Genomic DNA, 25674 nt, shown 5'->3' with positions numbered 1-25674 from the left:
AGACTGATTTTGCCTAAAGGAATTCTGTTCCCCAAGTTTTTATCACTCAAGGATTAGCTACCTCTTTTACACTTTGTATTAGAATAGCACAATGTTCTCTTTGTATCAAGAGATACATGCTGAAAGTTGGAGAAAATGTTTAATTTTTCAGTTGCTAGCAAGCTAAATTAACATCTAAAATGACTTGGTCCAATTTAACCGAAAGTAAAATATAGAATGCAAGCTTTTTCTTCCATTTCCACATCATTTTCATGGCATGAACATCAAGGCCAAGACAGAGTTTTTGTAATTTCTACACTCTCTCTCTTCAGTGTGATAGTCATTTAAACATTTACCTGTGCCAGAAATACTGTAGGACATTTTTGTACATTTAAATTCACATCTTTTGCAACATTGTAAGATAAACATATTTATATGTTTAAAGTCAAGAGAGTAAGGTTAAGCAAGATGAATAATTTGAGATCTGGGTATAGAATGCAGGTCTGATAGATTTTTAATGCCTCTGCTGTTTTATTTATACTGCTCTGTAGTCAAAAGTTGGGTTTACATGTTTGATTATATAACCACATTTACTCAGAAAAATAATCATGGCTATGGAGAATTTCCCTTTAAGAGTGGAATACCAATATATGTTTGAATGTAATGAAAACCATATTTTGAAAAGTAAAATATTAATTATCACATAATTCTGCATCTTACCAGTATAATCTATGAGAAATTCATTTGAACATTCCATCAGCAATACTTACTCTCAAAAGTGGGTGAGGAATTATGGAAGTGAAGGCATATATCCCATACTCTCCTGTGCTAAAGTAACTTATGATGCAGGGAAGAAGGCAGTCCTTCATATAAATAATTACATCAGGCAAAAATAAAATAAATCCATGAATATAGATATAACCAAGGTACTCAAAAGCTGCATCACTAATACAAACTGGAGGGAAAATTTCTCTAATTCATAGAGTTTAAACACAAATGTAAATAAGTGCCAGTCATACAGCATTAAGGATGGGTTGGTGGGGACTGCAAGAAATACTAAATGCAAATTTCTTCCTAAAGATGGCAGTACTTATTCAGAGACAGTCTGTTGGATGGATGGCGGGTCCAGAATTCCAAAGTATTTGATGTTATAGAACTCTCCTCCACATACAGATATTCAAGTGTAATCCTCCAATATTTCAATGTTGGATATAATTCAATTTAGTATTTGAAAATGTGAGAGTGATCAAATAATATTTGAAGACAATATATGCAGCCCCCAAATCAATACAGAAGCACTTAGGATGGAAGGCTGACTATAATTTCATCTAGCAGGGAGAGAGAGACTTCATTTCCAGAGCCATAACTTTAGTGCTTTAGTTGTTGTAGAGTAATATTATGTAGGATTGGATTCTTGGACAACATTTTTCCATTTTTTCAATTGTTTGAGCCCAGAACCATTTCAATACCATGCAACTAAGGGGCACAGTACCTAATCTTAAGCTCTGGAGAACCTTAAGTTCAAGATATGAGAAACTGAGTCCTGTGGAGGAGAAACGTTTCTATTCAATTAATAGTCATCAGTGAGAGATATGGTAGAGGGAGTAGAAACAAAAATCCAAAAACTTAGAGAGAAAGATCTGTTTTTTACCAATTTTGATATATCATTAAATATTCAAGGTTTTGAGAATAAAAATAATACACTTCAAAAGGAACTGTGATTCTTAAAAATCAAATTTTATAATTAGTAATCACTAAAAACAAGAATGACAGAAAGCAATTTTGATATTCTGAAATTCAAAAACAATTTAACTTGCTTATACAACCTAGCATAATTTAAAATGTGAACATATGTAACAATCTCACTTAAATGCCTTTAAAATCTTTACTTCAATAAATATCCACATACATGTAAAACAGGTTGGTATTCCAGACTTTCAAACCTCCAGAAAGACTGAAATTGCACAGTGTGCACAATATATTATAAATATCTTGTCACTGTTACTAATGAAGATTTTTTGCTTTAGTTTTTGTAAGATGCCAAAGCAAAGCTAATACTTCTATAAGAATCTTTATTCTTCTATAAGAATTCTTATAGAATTCTTCTATAAGAATCTTGATACTATAGGTATCATTGAATCTAAAAGTTTTAAGACAGTTGAAATTTCCTGTAATAAAGAGATCAACTGGTTTCATGACCTCAAGTCATATGAAGTGAGATTTTCAGAACATACATTATCAAGGACTGCACTATAATTAGATTTGTTTTAATTCTACATGATTAATACTAGTGTTAGTGATTTCTTTTTTAGATTCATTTAGTGTCTTTCTTCTGAAAGAAAAGAGAAAAGAACTCAGGAGAGAGGTGGCAGATCTGAATCATAAAGCATCCTGTAAAGATAATTCAGCATACCAAAATGAAAAATGGACTGATTGATATTCAGTGTTGTTCCTGAAGTTTAATTTTACTCTTGCTGTATTACAACGCAAAACTGTAATTCTCCACTTCTAAGAGTTGATAGCATAAATTAAACTCACTGATCACTGAAGTTGCTTTTCCTATAGTTAAATCCTGCTGTATTATGGAAATGATTTATTCATGAAAAATTTCCTTTGTTATCCAAGAAAAAAGAACACATTTTCTACCATCAGTTCTCCATTTCTGGAGCTATAAAATCAAATCACAAATGTCAAGTAAAAACTTCAGAAAAATGTATTTCATAGTCAGGATAGTATAATTTTGGAGATTTTTGCAACTATTTAGCAGCCTTATTCTATGTCTTTGGGGATAAAGTGGAGAGAGCTGTTTTCAACCCTGTTTTGTAGATTCCCTCTGTTCATTGCCGCTGTACCATGCTAACACTTTCCTTGATTCTAAAACACAGTGAACATCTGAAAGCATTTTTCAGTAGTAAATATCCCAAACTTCTCATTCATGGTTGGAGGAAATGGGGGAAGGGATGTGTTAAGCAGTGAGACGTGAAGGACGAGCAGTAGGCCTGCCTGTCACTGAGGTTGATAGCTTGGCGATGGTTGTATATCATCTACCCTTCATTGGTTCATGAAGCCCATCTCAGCTGAAATGTAAACGTGTGGCATGACACATTTATTTTTCATCTTCAGTCCTGATAGTTTTGGGCTTCCTGTGCGTCATTAAATTGTTTCATTTCCCTATGTTCATCACAGATGTGCTGCCACCAGTTCCAGGCCAAGGGGATAAAACAGCAACGATGCTTTCAGACGGAGCCATTTACAGCAGCATTGACTTCACTACCAAAACCACTTACAACAGTTCCAGCCAAATAACACAGGCTACCCCATATGCCACGACACAGATCTTGCATTCCAACAGCATCCACGAATTGGCTGTTGATCTGCCTGATCCACAGTGGAAAAGCTCAATTCAGCAAAAAACAGATCTGATGGGATTCGGTTATTCTCTACCTGAACAGAACAAAGGTAACAATGGTGAGTCAGGTTCTTCTGTCCTGAGAAGTTAATTTCATATCATTTGTGCATGAGATAGAAATTAGTATTTGTTGTTCAATTCAGTGATGCATTACCAGGTGTACTACCTAAACTGAAAAAGCATACTGGCATGTATTCAGTACCTTGAACAATTCCGACCACCAATGCCACCGCCTCCACCACCACCACCACCACCACCACCACCACTACACACCAACACCAATCGGGTTCATCCTTTCAGCTCTTTTTCAATATAGTGATCAGCAATCCATCTCTACTTCCATTAGGACAGGCTAGATGAAACATTCCTCCACTTTCCCACGACATCCGCTTCTGAGTTGCTAACTGCATGTTCTGCATGGGCTTGTGCTGTGAACTAATCACATGATGCCACTGTGACCTCTGCCCTTTAACCCTTAGCCTTACTTTACATCCCTGACTACCGATTGGCTGAGGGATTGTCTAATAGAATGCCACACAACCAGTCACAGGATTTCAGCACCACCAGCTCTCACAACAGCTCAGAAAGGAGTGGCAGTCTCTCAGGTTGGTCTCGTCACAGTAAGGAGAAATATTTGTTTGTCACCAGCATATGACCTGTGTTCCTAATAGCTGATGAGGAAATATTGAATCTCAAGCCACTGTCAGGCATTTATCTTTCAAGTGACAATAACAGTTGAACCTGATGAAATTATGCTTTTGTGGGGGGAGGAGGAATAAAAATGACTGTCATTCCTGAGGTACAAACTGCACAATGACGTATTCAAAGAAAAATTGTGAGATTGCACTAATTACTATTCCTTAAAGAGCAGATGAGTTCACTCTGTCTTGAACCCTATATATGAGCCAAAAGAACTTTCTAATAAAAAGATCGTGCATGAAAGTCAATTTATGTCATTGAAATCAAAAGATGAATTCAACTACAAATGAAAATGATCTTTGAGATTTTCATATTGGGATGCCAATGATATATGACTCCTATTTGAGGACAATCTCTTAAAATATTATGTAATAGTTATCTATTGAATGATTACTCTGCTAAATATGAATGTTAATATGGAAATTATTAAATTTTAATTTCAAAAATACAATATTTTATAATAATAATTATTTTATGCAGTCAATTTTAATACATATTTGCAAAATATCAGCTAAACCAATAAGTATAAGGAAAAATACATTATATTAAACAGAAATATATTCCTATCCTAATGAATATCAGTGATATCCTCACTTTATATATGAGGATGTTGTACTAGCCACATTGCAAATTCCAACTATTCACATCATATGCCTTTATCTGCCTACTTCTGATCGGTTCCATGACTCTGCTTGCTTAATATGCTTAGATTAATTATATATGTTTATGATATATATATAAACATATATATTAATTATATGTTTGTATAAATCTTTTGTTTGGTTTTTTTAAAAAAATTACGTGTTAATACTAGAGGATTATAGTGTACTATGATACTGTGCAGGCTGCCAGACATCAAGACCATGAAGAGTTAACTTTTCATATCATTAGGGTTACATTTACTAAATTACTTTTCCTCAGGAGATGGAACCTTCTCAGACTGAAAATGTTAATGCTCTCTCTTCCCTCCAAAATGAGTCATTTGCTCTTCTTGCCTATTGGTAGGATTAGGTACATTATAGAATCCAGAAAATTTTAAACATCTGTTATGAATTTAAACTGGCCTAATAATATAAGGGAATTTTTGAATGACCTTCTATGTCATTTATGCTGCCATTTATTCATAATTAGTCCCACAATTGTTCTGAATAATTAAAAAGTAATTTTGGGGTCTTTCTTTTTATTTCATTAAAGATATGTAAAGATCAAAGAATATATAAAAAGAAATCTCCATATCACAAGTCATAGACTCCTTAAGACCAGTGAATCTTTCATTAAATATTCTGTATAGATTGATTGTCACTAAATTTAAAAGTTATCTTTTGAGTAATTGTAAGCAGAACAGGATTCACAATGGTGCTTGCTGCTTTTTTGAATCCATTAATCTCTTGAGTGACATTTACATATATCCAGGAATTATATTAACTACTTCATCTACATTTGAATACAAAATTACTTGAATTGGTGATAGAAAGCATTTTTTAGTAAGAGTGAGTGATTATTCCTTTTATAGTTTAGTCTAATTGAGTTTAATATTACAGTTTTGTTTAATTCCTTTATTTATAGCTATGATTCCTAGGGCCCAAATTTAAGAAGAAACTGCCCCATGGCTAGGTAATCATATATTATGGGATTTTCTTAATCCATGCACATTGATATAACCACTTTAAAATAATCACAGTGATAAAGAAAACTGGACATTTCTGAATTATTTGAGTGAACTTCTTACCCTCTTTGAAACACTTTTATAATGTATTCAGTATATAAGTTCTGAGTACTTCTTGTTAAAAATCCAACTAATAAAAAATATAAAACTCAGACGTTTCAAAATAATGTCTGAAATCATAATTGTATGTATATATAAGATATTAGTAACAATAGCTAAATCTTTTCATATATAGTTTTTAAAAGTAGAATATATATTTAATTTTAAAATGAGTCATTTTCATTACAGTCATTTTTAGACTTTAATATCCAAATATTTGCATTTTGATTTTAAGAAAAAAGGGTCAAATATGTTTTCAAGGCATTAAAATCTGCTCCCTTAAAACATAATTCAGGTACTCTGGCCTTAAGATCACTAAGGGTTCAAGGTGACAGCAGCAAACTGTGACTCACTTCTCTAAAGAATCAGATCTCAGAAAGAGATTTTAACTGCTTTAGGTTATATCAAGCTCTCTCTTATCTCAGGGTCTACCCCTTAGTTCATTGCTAACAGAAGACAGATGTATTGATGAATAATAGTCCCACTCAGACTGATCAAAATGAGAGAACAGGTATTTCTCCAGAACAGAGGGAAATGGGTATTGGTTGGAAAGCCCTCATAATTCTCTCTGTGCTTCAATTGTTTCCAGAACACATTTTGATTCCTGTTGTTGTTTGGAAGTATAGTAAAAGTAGCTTTCTTGAACCTGAGCAAGGGCTTCAACAGTCAAATTCAGAGCTCTAGAAATAGTTTCTAGTTAAGCTGCTGGGCAGTACATATGATTGTTCTCTTGCTATGTGAATGTGGGTCACATAACACACAGAGCCTTAGTGTCTTCATCTAGAAAATGGAGATGTAGGACCTTGTCCCTGTCACTCAGTTCAGGTGGGATTCAAATGATGTTTCTAAAATGCTGTAGAATGTGGTAAGGATTGTGCCTGCATAAAGATGAAAGGAATGAAGGAGGTATAACAGGAAAGGCCAGGAAGGACAAGTAGCTCAACCATTCTTCTCTCTGTGAAAAAGAAATGGACCTTAGTGTTTGGTGGGTTAAGGAAATGAGGGGTTGAGGTTCATTTACCTTAAAGACAAAAATTACAGACTTATAACTGAGCAAGCCTATTATTTCTATTCTGAACGTGAGGCTATTTCTGATGAGTAAGATTTTAGAAAACAATTGAAGATGGGTTTGCTATGAGAAAGAGAAGACAGGAGAAAGCAATTATGATTTTGTCATTTATTGAGCATTCTGTATATCTGAGCATTTCATATACATTATCTCTTGTAATCCTTGTGACAACTCAAAGAAGTAGTAACTTTTGCATGCCTATAATCCCAGCAACTCAGAAGGATGAGGCAGGAGGATCACAGGTTTGAGGCCAGCCCCAGCAACTTAGCAAGGTCTTAAGCAACTTAGCAAGAACTTGTCTCAAAATGAAAATTGAGACTGGGGATGTAGCTCAGTGGTAAAGCATTCCTGGGTTCAATCCCAAGTACCAAAAAAATAGAGTAACTTCAGAGTTCTTTTACATGTATATAAATTAAGACTATACATTTTGAGTAAGTGAGGAGCTAAACTTCAAACCCAGAAATTAGACTCTTACACCTAAACAAAGGATACTTGCTTCCCTTCATCTTAATATCTTCTCTCCTATCAAAGATTGGAAGTGAGAGGAAGCTGAAAACACTTTGTAGGGATCTTCTTTTAAATATGTATGTGTGCTATGTGGAAAACACAACTCAGTAATTAGCTGTAGTATCTATGTCTAGTTTAAGACTTTTATCACTTTCTGGCACTCAAATATGTTATTATCAAATTGCATAGTCTGATTCAGGAATTATAGAAGAAAGAGGATGAATTGACTTCTAGTGAGAGTTAAATGACTAGATAGCCCTGCTACGAATATCCTATGCTTAAGACTTAGCTGTAGGTCAAAGTGGGAGTTTTGGAAGTTACTGAGTTGCCCCTGAAACATCCTTTACATTTTGTTCAAGAAATATTCATTCCTGCATCCAACTGAGGTCCATTTTTTATGAAAAAAGCTTTGTTTACTTGATTTTGCAAGATTAAAAAGTACAGCACTATACAGATGATGAATTTTATTTTTATGCTTCATTAAGTACCATGTAATCCCAGATATAGCTCATACACTCTTCACTTATGTTTGCTCATATTTGTGCATGAATTCATTCATGTAACAAATAGTACTGAAACTGATTACTATATTATCATTAATTTTTCCTCTTTCTTGAATTTATGAAATGTGATAGTTAAAACAGCTGGGAACTGTTCTTACTATATGCAAAAGTAATTGTTCCATTTATTTGTCAAAAAGTCTATGAAATGTATCATTGTGAGAGATTTACAGGTATTCTCCAGATTGTACTTGATTGCTTTTTATCAGTGACTTTTGAGAGAAAAATGTTACTCTCTTGGATTAATTAAATTGAGTAAATTCTAATGGAAAGTTTAGCCTGTATCCTTAGACACTGCATTTTCCACTGAGAGAGATTATGCAAAAGAGCATTTTAAATGCACTAAAATCTGACATTTAAAAGAATTTGTTATGGACCATTATTTCGTCTAACAATGAAAACGTGGAGGCAGCAGACGTGAATAAATCAATAAATGTTCTTTTGATACAGCAGCCATGTTTCTGGTTTATTCAGCTCTGCAGTTAATGCAATGGGAAAGAAACAATATCATTTTGAGTGATTTATAAAAATGTTTGTCTGATTATATCATTTCATTGTTTATAGCTTTTACCATCTCTAACATAGTAATTCTGGTGTTTTGAAAACAAATACATCTTTCCATCTGATATTGTCTGTTTATTCTGATATTCATCATCTCTGAATAAATGCATTATTATTTCCAGGTGGGAAAGGCGGAAAAAAGAAGAAAAATAAAAACTCCTCTAAACCACAGAAAAACAACGGATCGACCTGGGCCAATGTCCCTCTACCTCCTCCCCCAGTCCAGCCCCTTCCTGGTACAGAGTTGGAACACTATGCAGTGGAACAGCAAGAGAATGGGTAAACGTATTTTATTTACCAACAAAATGGCCCAGGCTGCATTCCGCTCTCTATTGTTCCCTTTTGCCCTGTGTTCTTGGTTCTTTGCTGCCCTTCCACCCTGTGCATTACATTTTCCCTCTTTCCTGTTTGCACTGTGTGTGTATTTTTAACTGATAAACACAAAACGGCACATATTGAGGACTGTGAATCCTTGGCCCTTGAGTGCCTCAGATTGTCTGCAATCATGATAATGCAGCCTACATTTATAATATTGCTTGTTAGTTTGAAAGCAAGTACCCACAGCTCTGTGAACTAAAGAGCCACTCCTGAGAAGGGCTGAAAAGGGAATTAAAATAACCTTCTTCATCATCCCTTGCAGTTCTCTAATGACTTGATGTCTGGCCATAGCAGGGCGCCACGGTAGAGCGCCATCACAATGGGATAATTGTAGGGACCTGGCCAGTGGGTAGAACTTTAATCATCAGCTGTGATGGGAATTTAGGGCCAGGAACAATAAAAGAGGTTCAAGCCAATGCACACTCTGTAACAAAACCTTTTTAAGTTAGAAAATTTCCTTTGAGGACCTTTAAATGTGACCAGTTTTCTTATTCTTCACAAACATCTAACAAGAGTTAGTTTCCTCTGTTAGCTTAAGTGTTAATTGATTTTGAACACAGACACAGATAATTTTTTTATTTGAAAGAAAAAAAAAAACAAGTCAAAAGAAATGTGCTTAGTCTCTTTTTCTGTATGAATAAATGCTATGTCTTCTTTATAATTTCTAGGTCACTATTCATTTTGACTGGACCTTTATGTAACCTAAAAATAGAGAATACAGGCAGTTTTTCTTTGCATAAATTTTCTCAGAAATATGTACATATTAAACATGTCAGTTTATTTGAATGGTAGATTTAGGTCTTGTCTTGGTTCAAATAAATATCACATGTATATGCTTAGCATTTTTTCTATCTTTTCTTTTTATATGATTGCTATCTCTGAGATTTCCAGATTACTTTTCATACCTCTGCCTTTCTATTGTCATGTGTTTTGGGTCCTTTCAAAAATATTATTTGCCTTTGTAAATGTTTTATGTATTTTAAACACACACAACACACACACACACAGTATCTATACATGCACATGCACACACATACGCCACACACATACACATTCATCACATGTATTTTTTCTTCTTTCTCTCCCTTTAAAGGACTTTATTTCTATGGGACTGTAGTGCCCACATATATTCATATTGTTATTATTTATACTTTTAGAAAAATGTTTACTTTTGAAATAGGCAGCTAACAGCACACTCTTTCTTTTTCTAACTTAAAAAATTAAAATTTTATATATGATCTTAATTTACATCAAGGTATAAATGTGTTAGTCTCACATGAGCTGTGAGCAAAGAAATAGCAGAGCTATAGGGGCTGAGGGCATAGTGGTGGAGCTCTTATCTAGCCTTTGTGGGGCCCTGGGTTCAATACCCAGCACTGCAAAAGAAAAGAAAAAGCAGACATATATGTTCCATAAGAAAAGATTATTACACAGGACTTAACAGTCTGCATTTTTAAAGGGTATCATTGGAGAGTGAGGAAATGGAATTTAAAAGATGAATATGAAGAGAAAGTAGTGCCGTTAAAACTTCATAAGCATAAAATTGTGAACTCAGATCACACAAAAATTGTGGGTAATTTGAATTCTTTCTTTTTTCTTTTTCTGTTGAGTCTACTTGAAATATATATATATATATAATACAATAAGGTCAGTTACTCATTGAAATAAAACTAATTGAATCAAAGTAAGTACTAAACTTATCACTTGATTTTTTTTATCCAGCAGTAGAAATGGAAATACTAATTTGGCAATAAAGTAATACATGTTGTTGCAGACTTTTAGCTTTTAAAAAAATTATTCTCAAAATATTAAGATATAAAGCATAAAATTATTTCTACTATTTGGGAATTTTAATTTATTTAAATATTGATCAAAAATGCATGATATTAAAATCCCTCTTTAAAGATATCTATAATATCAACTTGATTTTAAATAGGTAAAATGCATATGTTGAACACATATATGTGTGTATACATATATGTGTGTGTGTATATTTATATATTCTTTACATTTTGGTGCTTTCTAGTGTGTAAGTTTCACAGTACCAAAAAGGAAATATTATTAGAGACATGTTGTATCTTGCTATTCATGAAATCAACATTGACCAGTTCACAGAAGAGATCATCTATAGAATCTTTTAATACTTTAATTTGAAAACTTTATAGTTCAGGCTTGAGATTTTCTTAATACACATAGTACAGAAACTTTAGAATTGACTTTTTGCTTTTGATAGTTTTTATTTCTATCCATTAAGTTGTACTACTTACCATGCTACATGGATTATAACATTGTCATTTTTAACATCATAACAGAGAATTTAATCCACTTACTTTTTTTCAAGAATATAATAAGTGCTAAGCATAGTACTTGGAAGAGAAACGGGAGAGACTATACAAATATACAATTAATAGGAAAACCTGAGCTTGACCCAGAAGGGTAGATAGCACACTCTAGCTAATAACTCCCTTCCCAACTCATATCAGTCTCCATCTCTCTCTCTCTCTCTCTCTCTCTCTCTCTCTCTCTCTCTCTCTCTCTCTCATACACACACAGTTTTGTACAAAGAACCCTTGGGGAATGATATGTACAAAATAATAATTGGCCTACCCGAGGGGTAATCACAGATGCCAGGTGAGCAGTAAGTCTGGGATAAGCTTATAGCGGGAGTATATTACTGTGAATCTTCAATCATTTCGTCATAGAGAACACTATCAAGTTGGGTGACTGTTGGATGCCAGATGTGGAGCAAAAAATGAGGACAAAGGAGAATAAGAAATAAGTCTCCAACCTAATACAGCCTATGTGCTAAAAATACATTGTTAACCAACAGCTGCATCAAAACAGTAGCAAAGTCACCCACCGTTTGGACAAATGGACAGAAATTTCTTTGGGGAAAGACAAAAATATAAAATGAAATTAATACAATGTATGATGACCAAATGAGAGTAGAAATAGCCCACTGGTCTTCCTTTGGATACCCTGCCCTATTCTAGTTAGGAGTATTTGCTTTTCTCTTAGTCTTCACTATTAAGTACCCTCCCCATTCATGCCCCACCCCCATAGCACTGCATTTTAATTGTTTGTCTGCATACTTCATTAATTGGTGCATTCTATATGCTGTTTCCTGAGCTTTAAACCTGCATGGTGTAGGAGAACATCTGACATGGAGTCTTAAGGTTCACTGTGAATCCTTATTGCCATAGGAAAAGTCTGATTTTTGAGTACAGATGGTGGATTGGCAGACATGAGACTGGGGGTGGATTACATGCAGGATATTAGAGCAAAATAGCTGATATGAAAATGCTAAAGCAGTAAAATAAGGCGATAACAATGGGTAGGTGAGAAAGGGGTAGTTTCAGGTGATATACCTAGCTTTTAAAAAAAAAAGGTGATCTGGAAAATATAGTCTTTAGTTTTTGTTATAATTTTTAATATTATTTCTCAGTGTTTAGAAAACAGCCATTTCTTTCTAAGCATTTCTTGGAACAATTTTTCCTCACAATATTAAATGTCAAAAGTTATCAAAGCTTAGTCCAAATAATAAAATATTTCATTGTTAATTCAGTCATATAGTAACAATGGAAAATGTTTTCACTCATCAATGTTTCCTCAGTTAGACAAAATTGTGTTAAAATGTATTAGTTCTTAGCTATAAATATAACACATTTTATTATAGTCATGATGCTAGGAAGAGTTGAATAGTAATTAAATGTGAAACTGGTGCTTTGCTTTGTTATTGCAATTAGAGATTGGCAAGCTTTTGCTAGTGTTGAACTTTATTGTATTTTTATTAGTAATTTGATATTTGTATTTGGCCTTTAACAAGTTAGTTCACATGTGGCATCGATCTGCCGTCATCTTTATCATTATTCATCAGGCATGACAGATAATATGATGTCTCACACTTCACTGACAGAATGTCAAAGAACAAGCACTTTCCTAGGAAAGGTTGGCCAGGAGAACTTTGGTTTGGCATTAGGAGAATTTTCTGTCATTCTAATGTTATACAAGAAAAAGATGAAATTCTATCTCTCAAGATGTAGACCTGTAAAATATAAAGGACACTATCAAAGCAAAGGTACATTTTTATCAACTTCAGACACATCTGTTGCCTTTTCTTCCTTCCTTAGTAGCTGCATGAAGCCTAAGCTATCTGTTCCTTTGGAATGGCAAGACTTGAATATTTCAGAGATGATAAGCAATTCTTCACCATTATTTTTTTTTTCTTTTTTTTACTTTTTTTTATTATTGTAAACAAATGGGATACATGTTGTTTCTCTTTTTGTACATGGCGTAAAGGCATACCATTTGTGTAATCATAAATTTATATAGGGAATGTTGTTTGATTCATTCTGTTATTTTTTTCCTGCTCAGTTCACAATAGCCAGATTGTGGAACCAACCTAGATGTCCTTCAATTGATGAATGGATAAAGAAAATGTGGTATATATATATATATATATATATATATATATATATATATACACAATGGAATATTACTCAGCCATAAAGAATGATAAAATTATGGCATTTGCAGGCAAATGGATGAAACTGGAGAATATCATGCTAAGTGAGATAAGCCAATCTCAAAAAATCAAAGGACGAATGATATCACTAATAAGTGGATGATGACACATAATGGGGGGTGGGAGGGGTTAGTGTTAGGTTTAGAGTTAGGGTTAGGGAGGGGGGCAAGAATGGAGGAAGGAAGGACTGTATAGATGGAAAAGAGGGGTGGGAGGGGTGGAGGGGAAGGGAAAAAATAACAGAATGAATCAAACAACTTCACCATTATTATTTGCACTGTATCCCAGTTTCTCTTCCTCTATTTTTTCATATTTTTCTCCCACTTTGGATATTTTTTTCCTCTTTTTCCATTTATCTAATTTTGGTAAAAGTCACTTTCAACCTATGAACTTTTCTCAGCTTTGCTTATACTGCATGATACAGGGTCAGTTTACTACTGTTCTAGATTATCTTTGAGAAAAGACATGGAAAAGTTAGTGATGAAATTTATCTTATGTTAACAGAATAGATGATGAAACATGTTTTAGTCATTTAATGCACTATGCAATGCATTTACATAGTATCAAAAATAATGTTTTAATGGTTAGATATTCCTCTGCATATTATTTGAACAATAAAAATGATTCTAATACAACTTACTACCATTTTTTTTCTGTTACCTTAACACATGTGATGCATATATATACTTTTTCTTTCCCTTACGTTCTCTTTGTGTTTTCATTCCATAGGTATATCTCTATTAGATTATTGGAAGTGAGAACAGTTTATTATTTATGGAGTGCACAAATTTTAGGAGATAACTTGCTATTTTCATTTGAAAGATCAAGCATGTAGTTTTTTTTTATTTGAAAGTATAATATATCTGGGAATAAAAGTCAATGTAAGTAAAGAAAGTGCAACTATGATTTGCTGGCACTAAAATAAAGGTGCTCTTTTATACTGAGTTTTTCAGAGTAAATGTAATTTTAACTATTGATGAAGTGCAACAGCATGCACATTCCATACTAAAAATGGGCAATTATTTTACAATTAGCTTTCTTATAGATATTTTTGCTTGACTTAATAATATGACATTTAAAGTTAGATAATAAGAAAATAAACCTAAGCATTTTTATTAATTAAGCAATTTGTGTGTTTTCATTTCAAATCAAAGATTATGCTTACAACCTACTATTTTTAAGGTATCATGATATTAGGGATAGCCAAACAGGAACAGTTCAATGTAGTAACTCTAAGGTAGCTTAAATCTACTTGAGAAAAAATACCATAAATACATGAAAGGTAAACACTAAAATAAGTAGTTTAAAAAAATCCAACATTCAAAAGAACATTAGACTGTGCATAATCGATTTTCAAATAAATGTGGAAAAATATTATCAGCACCAGTTGAGAAGAGTAATGTAACTGTGGGGTTGACCTCATCAAAGAAATCTTCATAAAAATATGGGTTTTCACCTGTAGCTTGAGAATTTACCAGACAAAAGATAGGTAAAATTAGAGGCATCTAGTTTATTTGAAAATAAGTTCAATTCTATAAACAAATGTACCAGAATAGAAAATTACATAGACAAGAGGAGACAACCAATTTAGTTTGAGCAGAAGATTCTTGTTGAGAAACTAAAACCAACCTAAAGGTAGATTAAAGCTTAACATGTTCAATGAATAGAATAGAAAGATAAATAAAATTGGTAGACCATCCTCATAGTTTTATAGAAAAGAATGTAAGTGGTGCTCTGCTTTATCTATGGCCATTGGCTTTTTTTTTTTTTTTTTTTTTTTTTCTTTCTTTGCAAGATCTTGCCACTTAGGGAACTATCTGAATTGTTCCAATACCATTTCCCTTATTCTGGGCTTCCACATGTGTCACTTAAAATATTCCCTTTGCTAGTGGTCAATGTAGCCTTGTCCCACCCCCAAACAATATTAGGCCTTCCAAATCAACTCCAATAGTACCCTGTGTTTTTAATTATTTACTGAATTATCAATCTGCTAAATTGTCTGCTGTATGAAATAAAGTCAGGACTCTAACACATAATTGTTCAGGGAAAAGGATGATAAATTCAGGGTTAATTTAAAAAGAGATTTTATTTTTTAGATCAGTTTTAGGTTCACAAGAAAATTAAGTAAAGCATACAGAGATTTATTGCAGCTTTCACACTTGAATTAACTCCCTATCTTCTCTCACTGAATTGGTACACTTGTTCCTGCATTGGCATGCTATTATTACCCAGAGTCCATCATCTGACACAGGGTTTACTGTTCATGGGGTACATTCTGTGGTTTGGACAGATTCAATATATCTACCATTATTGAATCATACAAAATATTTTCACTGCTCTAAAATCTGCTGTGCTTTTTGCCTATCCATCCATTCCTCACTTCCCAGAGTCTGGCCCTACTGATGTTTTTAGTTTTCATGGTTTTATCCTTTCTAGAATGTTCTGCAATTGGAATTATATACTATGTACTCCTTTTATATTGGTTTATTTTACTTACCAAGGTGGATTTAAGTTTTCTCCATGTCATTTTATGATTTATGATTTTAAGCATTGAATAATATTCCATTGTCCAATGTGTCAGTTTATTTATTTAACTTCTGGGGATATCATTGTTACTTCCAAATTTTGGCAATTATAAATAAACCTGTTATACACATCCATGTGCAGATATTTAAGATATATTCAGTTTTAAACAAACTACATGAAAAGTCAGTCAAGTGAAGACAATCTAGTCACTGGAAATGTATGAGTTACAGTTTATAAGAGATCAAGACTAGACATGCATAGTTTTGATATTCTAAATTTAGGTACTAGGCACTAGCAATGGATAACAGAGTTCTTGGACTTAGGATCTCACAGAATAATAGGACAAAAGAGACACAGAAACAGATAATCCCAATATATTATGGGAAGCACCACATTGTAGGTATTATGAAGTTCTATATGGAAAAGGGAGAGAAGGTTCTATAAAACTTAGCCACCTTTGAGGTGAGCAGGAACCCACAGGCAGATAGATAGATGATTTGAGAACAGTCATATGCAGACCCAGAGTTTAGAAAAAAATAGAAAGTAGGCTGTTGTTGGGGAAATAGTGGGAAATAGATCTAGAATAATAATCAGTTGGGTAAGGGTCTTTTAGGCCAGCTAATGAGTTTGGACTTTTCTTATATTAGTTATGATTACTGAATAATTGTAAGTGTAGGTGTGATGTGAATTAAGATCCTGTTGCCTGCATTAAAGACAGGGTAGAAAAGAAGATAAGTGACTAAGAAAGCTATGGTTTTATAGAAGGGGACTGATAGATGATCATGAAAAAGGAGATGGAGGAGGCAGATTCAGGAGATATCTAAGATGTTGAATTAAGAAGATAATTAAGCCCAGTAATATTATTTATCTAATCCTTAAAAATCTTTAAAAAAGTATGTTAGGATCTATTTGATTTCTGAAAATATTAGGATTACAGAAAAGTTATAAGTAGAAATTATACTGATATTGTGCCACAACGAAAACTTCTTACTTAATTTTTCATATTCCTGGACCAGAATCTCTTTTTAAAATATCACTTGAACATGAAATCTAAATATTTAAAATAATTGTATTCTGTGCACTTAAAATATGTCAATGTGGTTTATCGCATATTAAATGTTTTATGACAATAAAACAATTGTTTTTTTTTCTTTTTAAAATATATTTTGTAAGGCAAGGTTTTGAACTTCTATTTTATGGTTTGAATTGAACTGTCAATGTAAGGGGAAGCTTTTGATTTTACTGAGAAAATTAAGAGAATTGAACTGATATTCAATATAATTTGTATCATGAAGTCTTAATGACTGGAGTGTCTTATAGAAAATCTGTCATAAATTAAGAACAAAAGCAAACAAAGTTCCCTAACACTTTTTATATGGTCAGTCAGCTTCATTGCTATATTCTCTTGGTGCATAAGGATAAATAAGAGAAGGAAGCAGTTAAGTCTATAAGCACTAAATTCATTAATTGTCTTTAATTAGCAATTTGGTGTTTCCACATGAGTAACTTTGTTGGGAAGTTATTGCCTTTTGTAACCGTGGGGTAACAATTAGACAATAGGATCTTTAAAGAAGAAATTGAGATACTGAGATAACAGTTGTAATTACAAGTTTAAATTAGGTGATTTACTATAGTAGCACCCACAATGTGATCAGGAGGAAATAAACTGAGAGAACATTTTAGACACCATGTGGTTGCTGTTTGTTGTCAGTATAACCGTGTTTTTCTGTGTGTGTCTATTAATGTATATTTTTTCCTCATCTAATTTCAGCTATGACAGTGATAACTGGTGCCCACCATTACCAGTACAAACATACTTACACCAGGGTATGGAAGATGAACTGGAAGAAGATGACGATCGGGTTCCAACACCCCCTGTACGAGGCGTGGCTTCTTCTCCTGCTATCTCCTTTGGACAACAGTCCACTGCCACTCTTACTCCATCCCCACGGGAAGAGATGCAACCCATGCTGCAGGCTCACCTCGATGAGCTGACAAGGGCATATCAGTTTGATATAGCAAAACAAACATGGTAAATATCCTCACTGAGTCAAGGAATCCATGCTTTCTGCGCATGGAAATGTTCTTTTACATAAATTCACAAGACGTATTCATAAAACTATGCACATGGGGATAAAATTTTGCTTTGGTATACCCCTTAATCATTTAGGAAAAAGGAACTACTGCAGAGGTGTTAAATAATTTTACCAAAGTCACATAGCTAGTTAGAGAGTGAGCTGGAGCAAGAATTCAGGTCTGCTGAAATTCAGGCTAAAGTGCTTTTTGGCTACACTGGAATCTTTTCTAATTTACAACCGATTTAGCTTCAATTAGCTTATCCTTGAACTCACTTTTAATGCCATAATGAAGGACTTCTTTTGGATTCTTCAAAGTGCCTATGATTAATTCTGAATGTGGTTGTGAATATGTAAATGCAAGCTTCTGCAAATCACTATGGTCAGTGTCAGTTATTTAAAGACCCTCTCTGGGCAGAATTAAACAAATCGGAAAAATAGCAAATTTAGTAACAGTAAATGCATTTACGAAAACAACGAGAATACATTAAAAGCCCAGAGTTCTTTTTTTTAAATTTCTTGGTACCAGGGATTGAACCCAGGGTCACTTAACCACTGAGCCACATCCTCAGTCATTTTTTTGGTTTTTATTTTGAGACAGAGTCTCACTAAGTTGGTTAGGGCCTTGCTAAATTGCTGATTCTGACTTTGAACTTGCAATCCTCCTGCCTCAGCTTTCTGAACCACTGGGATTACAGGCATGTGCTACTGCACCGGGTTCTATAGTTCTATTTTTCTAATCATTAGAAAACTTTCATAAACTATAGATGCAATCCATATAGGTATCCTGTTCAAATATGGCAGAAATGCAAAAGGAACCAACTCTCATAAATTTTATAAAGTTGATTACTTTTTCCATTTTTTTTGTCTCAAATAGTGATATATAAACCTACACTCTTGAAAACAAAATCTCTGTGACATACTTTGAATTATGTTCTCTTGATTTATACCCTGTGTTTGAAATCAAAGTGACTTTTTAAAAAGATAGCATTTTTTTTTTCTTTTTGTGGGAGGGTAGTTCTAGCAATTAGAATAAATTGAGTATGAGATAATTCTTGTTCTCAGTGTTAATAAACTATTTATTTTTAAAATATGGCTAACTATACATACAAAGAAATACTAAAACAGATATGTCACTTAAAGCTGTTATGAACATGTTCTTTTCTTAGGATAAGTAGGTCTTGAATATTTTCCCATTTTTTTTCCTCAAAGATTAAAGACAGCATCCTGTTAAACATCATTATTTTATCATGTATAACTGTTTAAGATGAAGTCAGCTACTTAAAGAGTGATAGGATTCTTTCAAGGTAACTGTTGAAATCACATCTTTAAGTTATTTGAAGCAGAGACTTTGGCTCAGGGTTTCTCAAATTGGCTTGTATTTTGAAATCATATGGGTAACTTTAGAATATATGGATACCTAAGTCCCACCTCCAGACAGATTCTGATTCTATGATCTGAGCTTTAACTGAGGATAACCTAGGTTGGGGCAGGTACCATGAAGGTTAACCTGCTTCCATTCTGCATAACCATAGGCAACCTGATTGACACGTACATGCTATAGTTACTGTGTTTAAAATAATATCAAAAATAGCAATTATCTCATTTATGAAATTAAAGGGCAGTCCCCAGACCACTCTCATTTCTGATAAGCAAATACAAATATCAGGGTCCCCAAGACCACACTGAAGTTGAAGAATTCATTCCAAGATGTAGAGATATGTTTGAGTAGCCCTAGGATGGCGGCCGGCATTGGGCCAAGAGGTGGTGCATAATTAGTGTTAATACGGCGTGATCTCTCTTGACCTTTTGCCTGATTAGTTAATGTCTCCTCTGCGCTAGTGGTCAACAGATGTTCCTCATTCTTTCTTGATTGGTACCGTGGAGCATGTTCCAATCGGGCTACTTAATCTTAAGCTGATAGGCTGCCTTGGTGTATATAAGACATTCTCTTCACCTGAGAGGAGATCACAGAATGCAGGACTAAGCACACACCTCTAGATCACAGGACGGAGGACTAAGAACACACCTCTAGGTCACAGGTCACAGAGTGAAGGACACAGTACGGGGACGCACCACTAAGAAGCACCTCTGATAGCACGCACCTCTAGCACGCACCTCTAGGTCACAGGATGTAGGACGCACCTCTAAGAAGAAGCAGCAGAACTCTAAGAAGCAGACCTCTAAGAAATAGCTTCTCTGAAAGCGTAGTACCTCTAAGCAAAGCCTCTCTTCCTCTAAGCAAAGTCTCTCTTCCTCTAAGCAAAGTCTCTCTTCCTCTAAGCAAGCCTCTCTTCCTCTATAAACTAGCGAATAAGTAAGCAAGCAAGAAAGCAGCCCAGAAAAAGATAATAGAAGTAATTCATTCCTAGGTCACCTCCAATTCCTTCCCGCGGGATTGTTTCTGCGGGCGGCAACAACAAGAATTCTTTGAACTCAACTGAAATCTATTATTCTTAAAGTTACAGTCTACAGCAGTAAAAAAATATAGATTAAAATTAGCATGGAGAAGAGTTGGAGGCAGGGTTCAGAAAAATTCCAAAAGCAGGGCTTCTAGTTGTCTTCTTCCAGTTGGAGACAAGGGCAGCATTGCTTCCCTGCAGTGTGACCATACACAGAGAATATTGCCAGCCATGGAAATGACTATGAAATAACCTTGTATCTTTCATTCAAAAGACAACAGTAAAAGAGCATAGCACTTATTCTTTAATCTCCCTGAAACAGAAGTGATCTTTAGAATACTTTTGTATGACAGCAATGAAAAGATTCATTATGTTAAAACTTATACTACATTTGCTCTTAAATGACAGTAAGAAATAACATTGCAGTATTTTTGGTTAGCATTTTGTAGATGTCCACCTGCACATTTAGTTAGCTACCTGATTGAATAAATTTAAGTTTTACTTGAATATGTTTCAATAGTGGGCTGCTCATACATTCTATTTATCTAATGAAGATTAAAATTAAAATTATTTACTCATTGCAAAGGGTTTATTTAGCACATCTTGTGTTCTAAACACAGAATTTCTAGGAAGAATTGTTTCTGCCTTGGAGGAGTTCATGACTTCGGTGACTGAGATAGATAGAGCAGGAGGTAGTTACCCTAACCTGGGCAGATGAAAATACCACTCAGCGTGTTTTGAGGGGGTCATACAAAAGAAATCCTCCTAGGGCCAAAAATGTGCTGAAGGTGGGGTAGAAGGGGGTGTTATGCCTTCAAGTGACATCTTCTTAAGTGCTAGCAGGCTGCATGGGTGGGTTACACATAAATTGGAAACAAAATAATTATATATATTTTTTGAAAAGGTCAACTTTAAATAGTTTTGTGACAAGTATTCCCATTCTGTTTTTGATGACTTATTTATACAAAATACTCAGTCTCTATTCTCAGTGCATCACTCTATATGTATATATCACTAGAATAATTTTCTTAATTTATGTGGTTGTTGGTAAGGCACATACCCAGAGACCCATCGTCTCTACTGAAGTGTAAGAAAGCATTGTAAACTCAAACTGATTAAAGGAAAAGAATAATACAGTTACCCATAGCATGTCATTTAATTCTTATTACAATGTTTTTGAATGTTAATGAGCTGCTTTTCCCTTTTTTTTTTTTTTTTTTCCATTTGAACTCTAGGCACATTCAAAGCAATAATCAACCTCCTCAGCCCCCAGTTCCACCATTAGGTTACGTGTCCGGAGCCTTGATTTCTGATTTGGAAACAGATGTTCCAGATGATGATGCTGACGATGAAGAGGAAGCTTTAGAAATTCCCAGGCCCCTGAGAGCACTAGACCAGACACCTGGATCCAGTATGGACAATCTAGACAGCTCTGTGACAGGTAATGGAACTGATTTAATATGAATAACTGAACTATTTGCAATATTGAAATGCATCAAAAATCGAGTACTTTCTTATGTAAGATTTATTCCACTCCATCAATTTCTGTAACATTTTAAATATGGTAATGTTAAACACAAAATTCAAAAAGGATTTGGAACTTCTTTTGCTTTGCTGCAAAAATGATAAGAAATTCATGAATTTTAAAAAGCTTTAAAGACATGAAAGAAAACTCAATTATAGCCATGGCTTTCATGAAAAGTTCACTGTGCTAGGGAACCAAGTCTATTACATAAAAAAAAAAACCTTGACTTTTAGAAATGATATATTTTGTATATCAGGAGGAACATACAAAATGAATGCAATCTTAAAATGCTTCTTGATATTTCATTCTGTAAAACCATTCACTGATGAAAATAAGCACATCTTCAGAATAAGACTCTTTGGTTGCACAAAGTATTATTTTTAGAGTGGAAAATGTATAGTGAGATAAGTCATATATTTATGCATTTCATAGTGCAGAATCCAATAATTGAACCTCTTGCAAGAAGTATATTTATTTTGACTATTTTCTCCTTTTGACTTCTTCTTGCCTTGTTCACCAAGAGAAAGATTTTGGTTGGTACCCTCCTCTGAGATCCCAGGACTGATGTGTAACCTATGTCCAAGAAATTTCAATTGGAAATTTTTAAATCCTAATATGTATACAATGAATATGAAGAAAAGTAAAAATACAGTATTTCTTTTATTCACATAGTTATACATTCTTTGATATACACAAAAAATGCCTCTTGCATAACTATGTAGACATAGCTGCTCCAAAGTAAATCTGATCTTTGCATTTCTTTGGGTTTTCTTGGAAAACTACACATATCTGTATTTACCTTGATGGCAACTTTTATCCTAAAAAGTATTTTATCACAGTCTTAATTTCCTTTTAATCCAATAGCTTGCAATTCCACAGATTCTGTGTTCCATGTTAGTTCTGCAAACACTGAAAGAAAACTGGTTTAGTGCTGAGGAAGCATAAGGGCCTGCACTTTTCCTCTGCATCCCTCCTTGAATTAGGCCGTGTGTGATGCATGGGCCCACTTTTCAGTTTCTCTTCTTGCTTGATTGCTGGTCATCTTCCCATGCTAATTAAGATTTAAAAACTACAGATATACTGCTGTGATTTGAAACCCTGATCCACCTGAAGGTGACAGAGCAAAAGTTAAAATCTTTGAATACAGAGAGCTGACTTATTAGTGCACTATTATGTTAAGCCTCTTTGCCTGAATTTCTAACATAATCTCCTTTAGGGTAAAATTCTGCATATTTTTGCATATTTCACTAATGATACTGAACTCTTTTTTCCATTAGGAATGCAGTAAAAAAATTGCAATAGTGATGAAAATAAGTCAGTTCTGCCAATATAGTTCTTTAATTAAATATTATGAGGACAAAGATGATAAGTGTATCTGTAAATTGGGAGAATATCTTTCTACATTTTCACATGCTTACCTGTTAGGATGTCTAATGTGATGCTGTTAGGATGTCAAGTTGTATGTCTAAAGTAGCCTGCATTTCTCCTATTGGTAATGTTCATTCCAGATGAAACTCTTATTGCTAAGAAAAGAAAGTCCGTTTTCCTACTTGAATTCACTGCTTAATTACTGCTGAATATAGAAACCTTAGGGTGTTTAGGTATGAATTCCACAATGAATTTATCCTATGAATAATACATCTCCTTAGTAGAAGTTGCACTTTAAAGCAGCCAAATAAGAACCCCGCTCCCCCCAATGCACTTTTTTTTCTTTCCATGTACCAATAACTTTGAGGAGAAAGTTGGTCAAAAATTTTATTTGCCTTCTAGGGTGTGTGTGTATGTGTGTATGTGTGTATGTGTGTGTGTGTGTATGTGTGTGTGTGTGTAGGGTGTATGAATGAATATATCTAGATGTTTGCATAGAGTATATCAATGAATATACCTCTATGTTTTGGTGTGAATGCAGGGGTTGTGAGTATATTGGCATGTGTGCATGTAGAGGGAGTGTGAGTGAATGAGTATTAATGTGTGTGAAAACATGTAAGTTTGGAAGTGTATATAGAGAGTGTGAGTGTGAATAGGGATGTGCGAATCTTCATAGGCATGTATTAGTGTGTGCACATGTATGTAGAGAGAATAATGGTGCACGTGTGTGAGAGTAAGACAAGGTTGAGTGTGTGTGGAGTGTGTGTGTCTATACAGGGAGTGAATGTATATACAGGTGTGAGGGAGAGCAAATAGGATGTGCCCATGTGATAGGGATGTGTATGCTCACATACCTGCACTATGGATGGGTGTGTGGGGAGAGAGCTCAGGCGGATGTATATGTGGACCAGTTGTTATCAAAACCAACATGCTAATGAATATTGTCCTAATGATGTTCTTATGTTTTGTTCAGATACTTAAGTTTAGTTTAATGGTGCTAATTAAGGTAGTCCATAAAACAGGCACTCCTTCAATTGGCTTTGGAGACTGGACAATGGTAAGTGCCTACAGAGAGGATTCTGAACTTACCATCAGTTATTTAGAGTTCTAAACTCACCTATGGTGTAAATTAGTCTTTTTTTTTCTCAACTACAATTCTCTGGTTGATATTGTCATTTTCATGGAGCTAATGACCATTTTTATTAAATAGAACTAACGATTTCCATTCCTGGAGACTCTGAAGCTAACCAGAATGATACTCCAGTGGTAACACTGAGTAGGCTGAAAGCCTGTATGTAATTACACGTTTTACTTGGTTGAATTGTACTCCTAGCTGCCAGTTTAGGGAGTACCGGCAGTTAACAGTCTACAGAGCTTTATTCTGTAAAAAAATATGCACACCAACTCCAAATATTTTCATAATAAGTAGATAATTTGTAATTGGCTACTTAAATTTTGCAATGCTCATTCAGGAATGAAAAAGAGCAAAAAGAAAAGAATATCAGTAGTTCCACATCAGTAATGGGAAATATGTATTTGTAGGCCTATTATTTTTTGTATTTATTCCCCAAACATTTATTTTAAGCATATAATTTCATAGTAAGCATATTTTAAGCATATTATTTCTAATCACGTGAGTAGGAATTTCGACTCAATAACAACAAAAACAACAACAATAATAATGTAGCAAACAGTCCCCAGTAGGTACAAAATACCTTCTAAGTAGTGGCCTGTTTTTCCTGTGACCTGTTGAGCTAAGAATGGACTCACATTTTAAAGTGTTGTAAGGAAACAAGAAATAAGCAAGAAAACAGAAATGAAGAATTCATGACAGATGGTAAGGCCCAAATTATTTAGTTTCTTACATTTTGTAGAAAGAGCTCCCTGCCCTGTTCTAAAGTTTTACCATCTACTAACTCATTTAATCCTCACAACCCTATTATTATTGTTGTTCTCATTTTATAGATAAAGAAATTGAGTCACAGAGGGATTTAAATCCTTTTCAAGGTTACCCACAAGATAAGTAGCAGAAGAATGAAGAAAATCAATCAGTCTTACTCTAAAGATAAATTACCATGATCTCTACCCTAGAAATGTCCAGTTTATTCTAATCTCAAGAATTAGCATACTGAAAGGGAAAATAATGTTCTGGACTTTCACTTAATAAGTGCATCTTTTTCAGTGTATGTGTGAATGTGTGTGTGTGTGTGTGTGTGTGTGTTTGTATGTGTACAAAGGACTAAATATGTATTTATAGAAATACAACATGTAATTTTATTCCTGAAAATATTAACCCTTTCCCACAATGCACTTAATCAAGATCAAA

General features: G+C 34.0%; 1 protein-coding gene across 13 annotated transcripts in view; it reads left to right on the top strand.

Moving 5' to 3' along the window:
- Nucleotides 1-25674, top strand: part of Robo2 (roundabout guidance receptor 2) — a 1215662-nt gene that overhangs the window by 1167781 nt on the left and 22207 nt on the right. For 8 of the 13 annotated variants that reach the window (XM_047564678.1, XM_047564676.1, XM_047564669.1 and 5 more), the window contains 4 exons: nt 3166-3447; nt 8672-8828; nt 17750-18010; nt 21691-21896. In XM_047564678.1, coding sequence (XP_047420634.1) covers nt 3166-3447; nt 8672-8828; nt 17750-18010; nt 21691-21896 — 906 coding nt within the window. Of the gene's footprint in view, nt 1-3165; nt 3448-3867; nt 3994-8671; nt 8829-17749; nt 18011-21690; nt 21897-25674 lie in introns of all 13 variants that reach the window. The other 5 variants (XM_047564674.1, XM_047564667.1, XM_047564673.1 and 2 more) reach the window with 1 other exon arrangement.

Source organism: Sciurus carolinensis, chromosome 9, assembly GCF_902686445.1.
Source record: "Sciurus carolinensis chromosome 9, mSciCar1.2, whole genome shotgun sequence".
Lineage (NCBI taxonomy): Eukaryota > Metazoa > Chordata > Mammalia > Rodentia > Sciuridae > Sciurus > Sciurus carolinensis.
The sequence above is the reverse complement of the archived record's forward strand: the minus strand, read 5'-3'. Positions and strand labels throughout refer to the sequence as shown.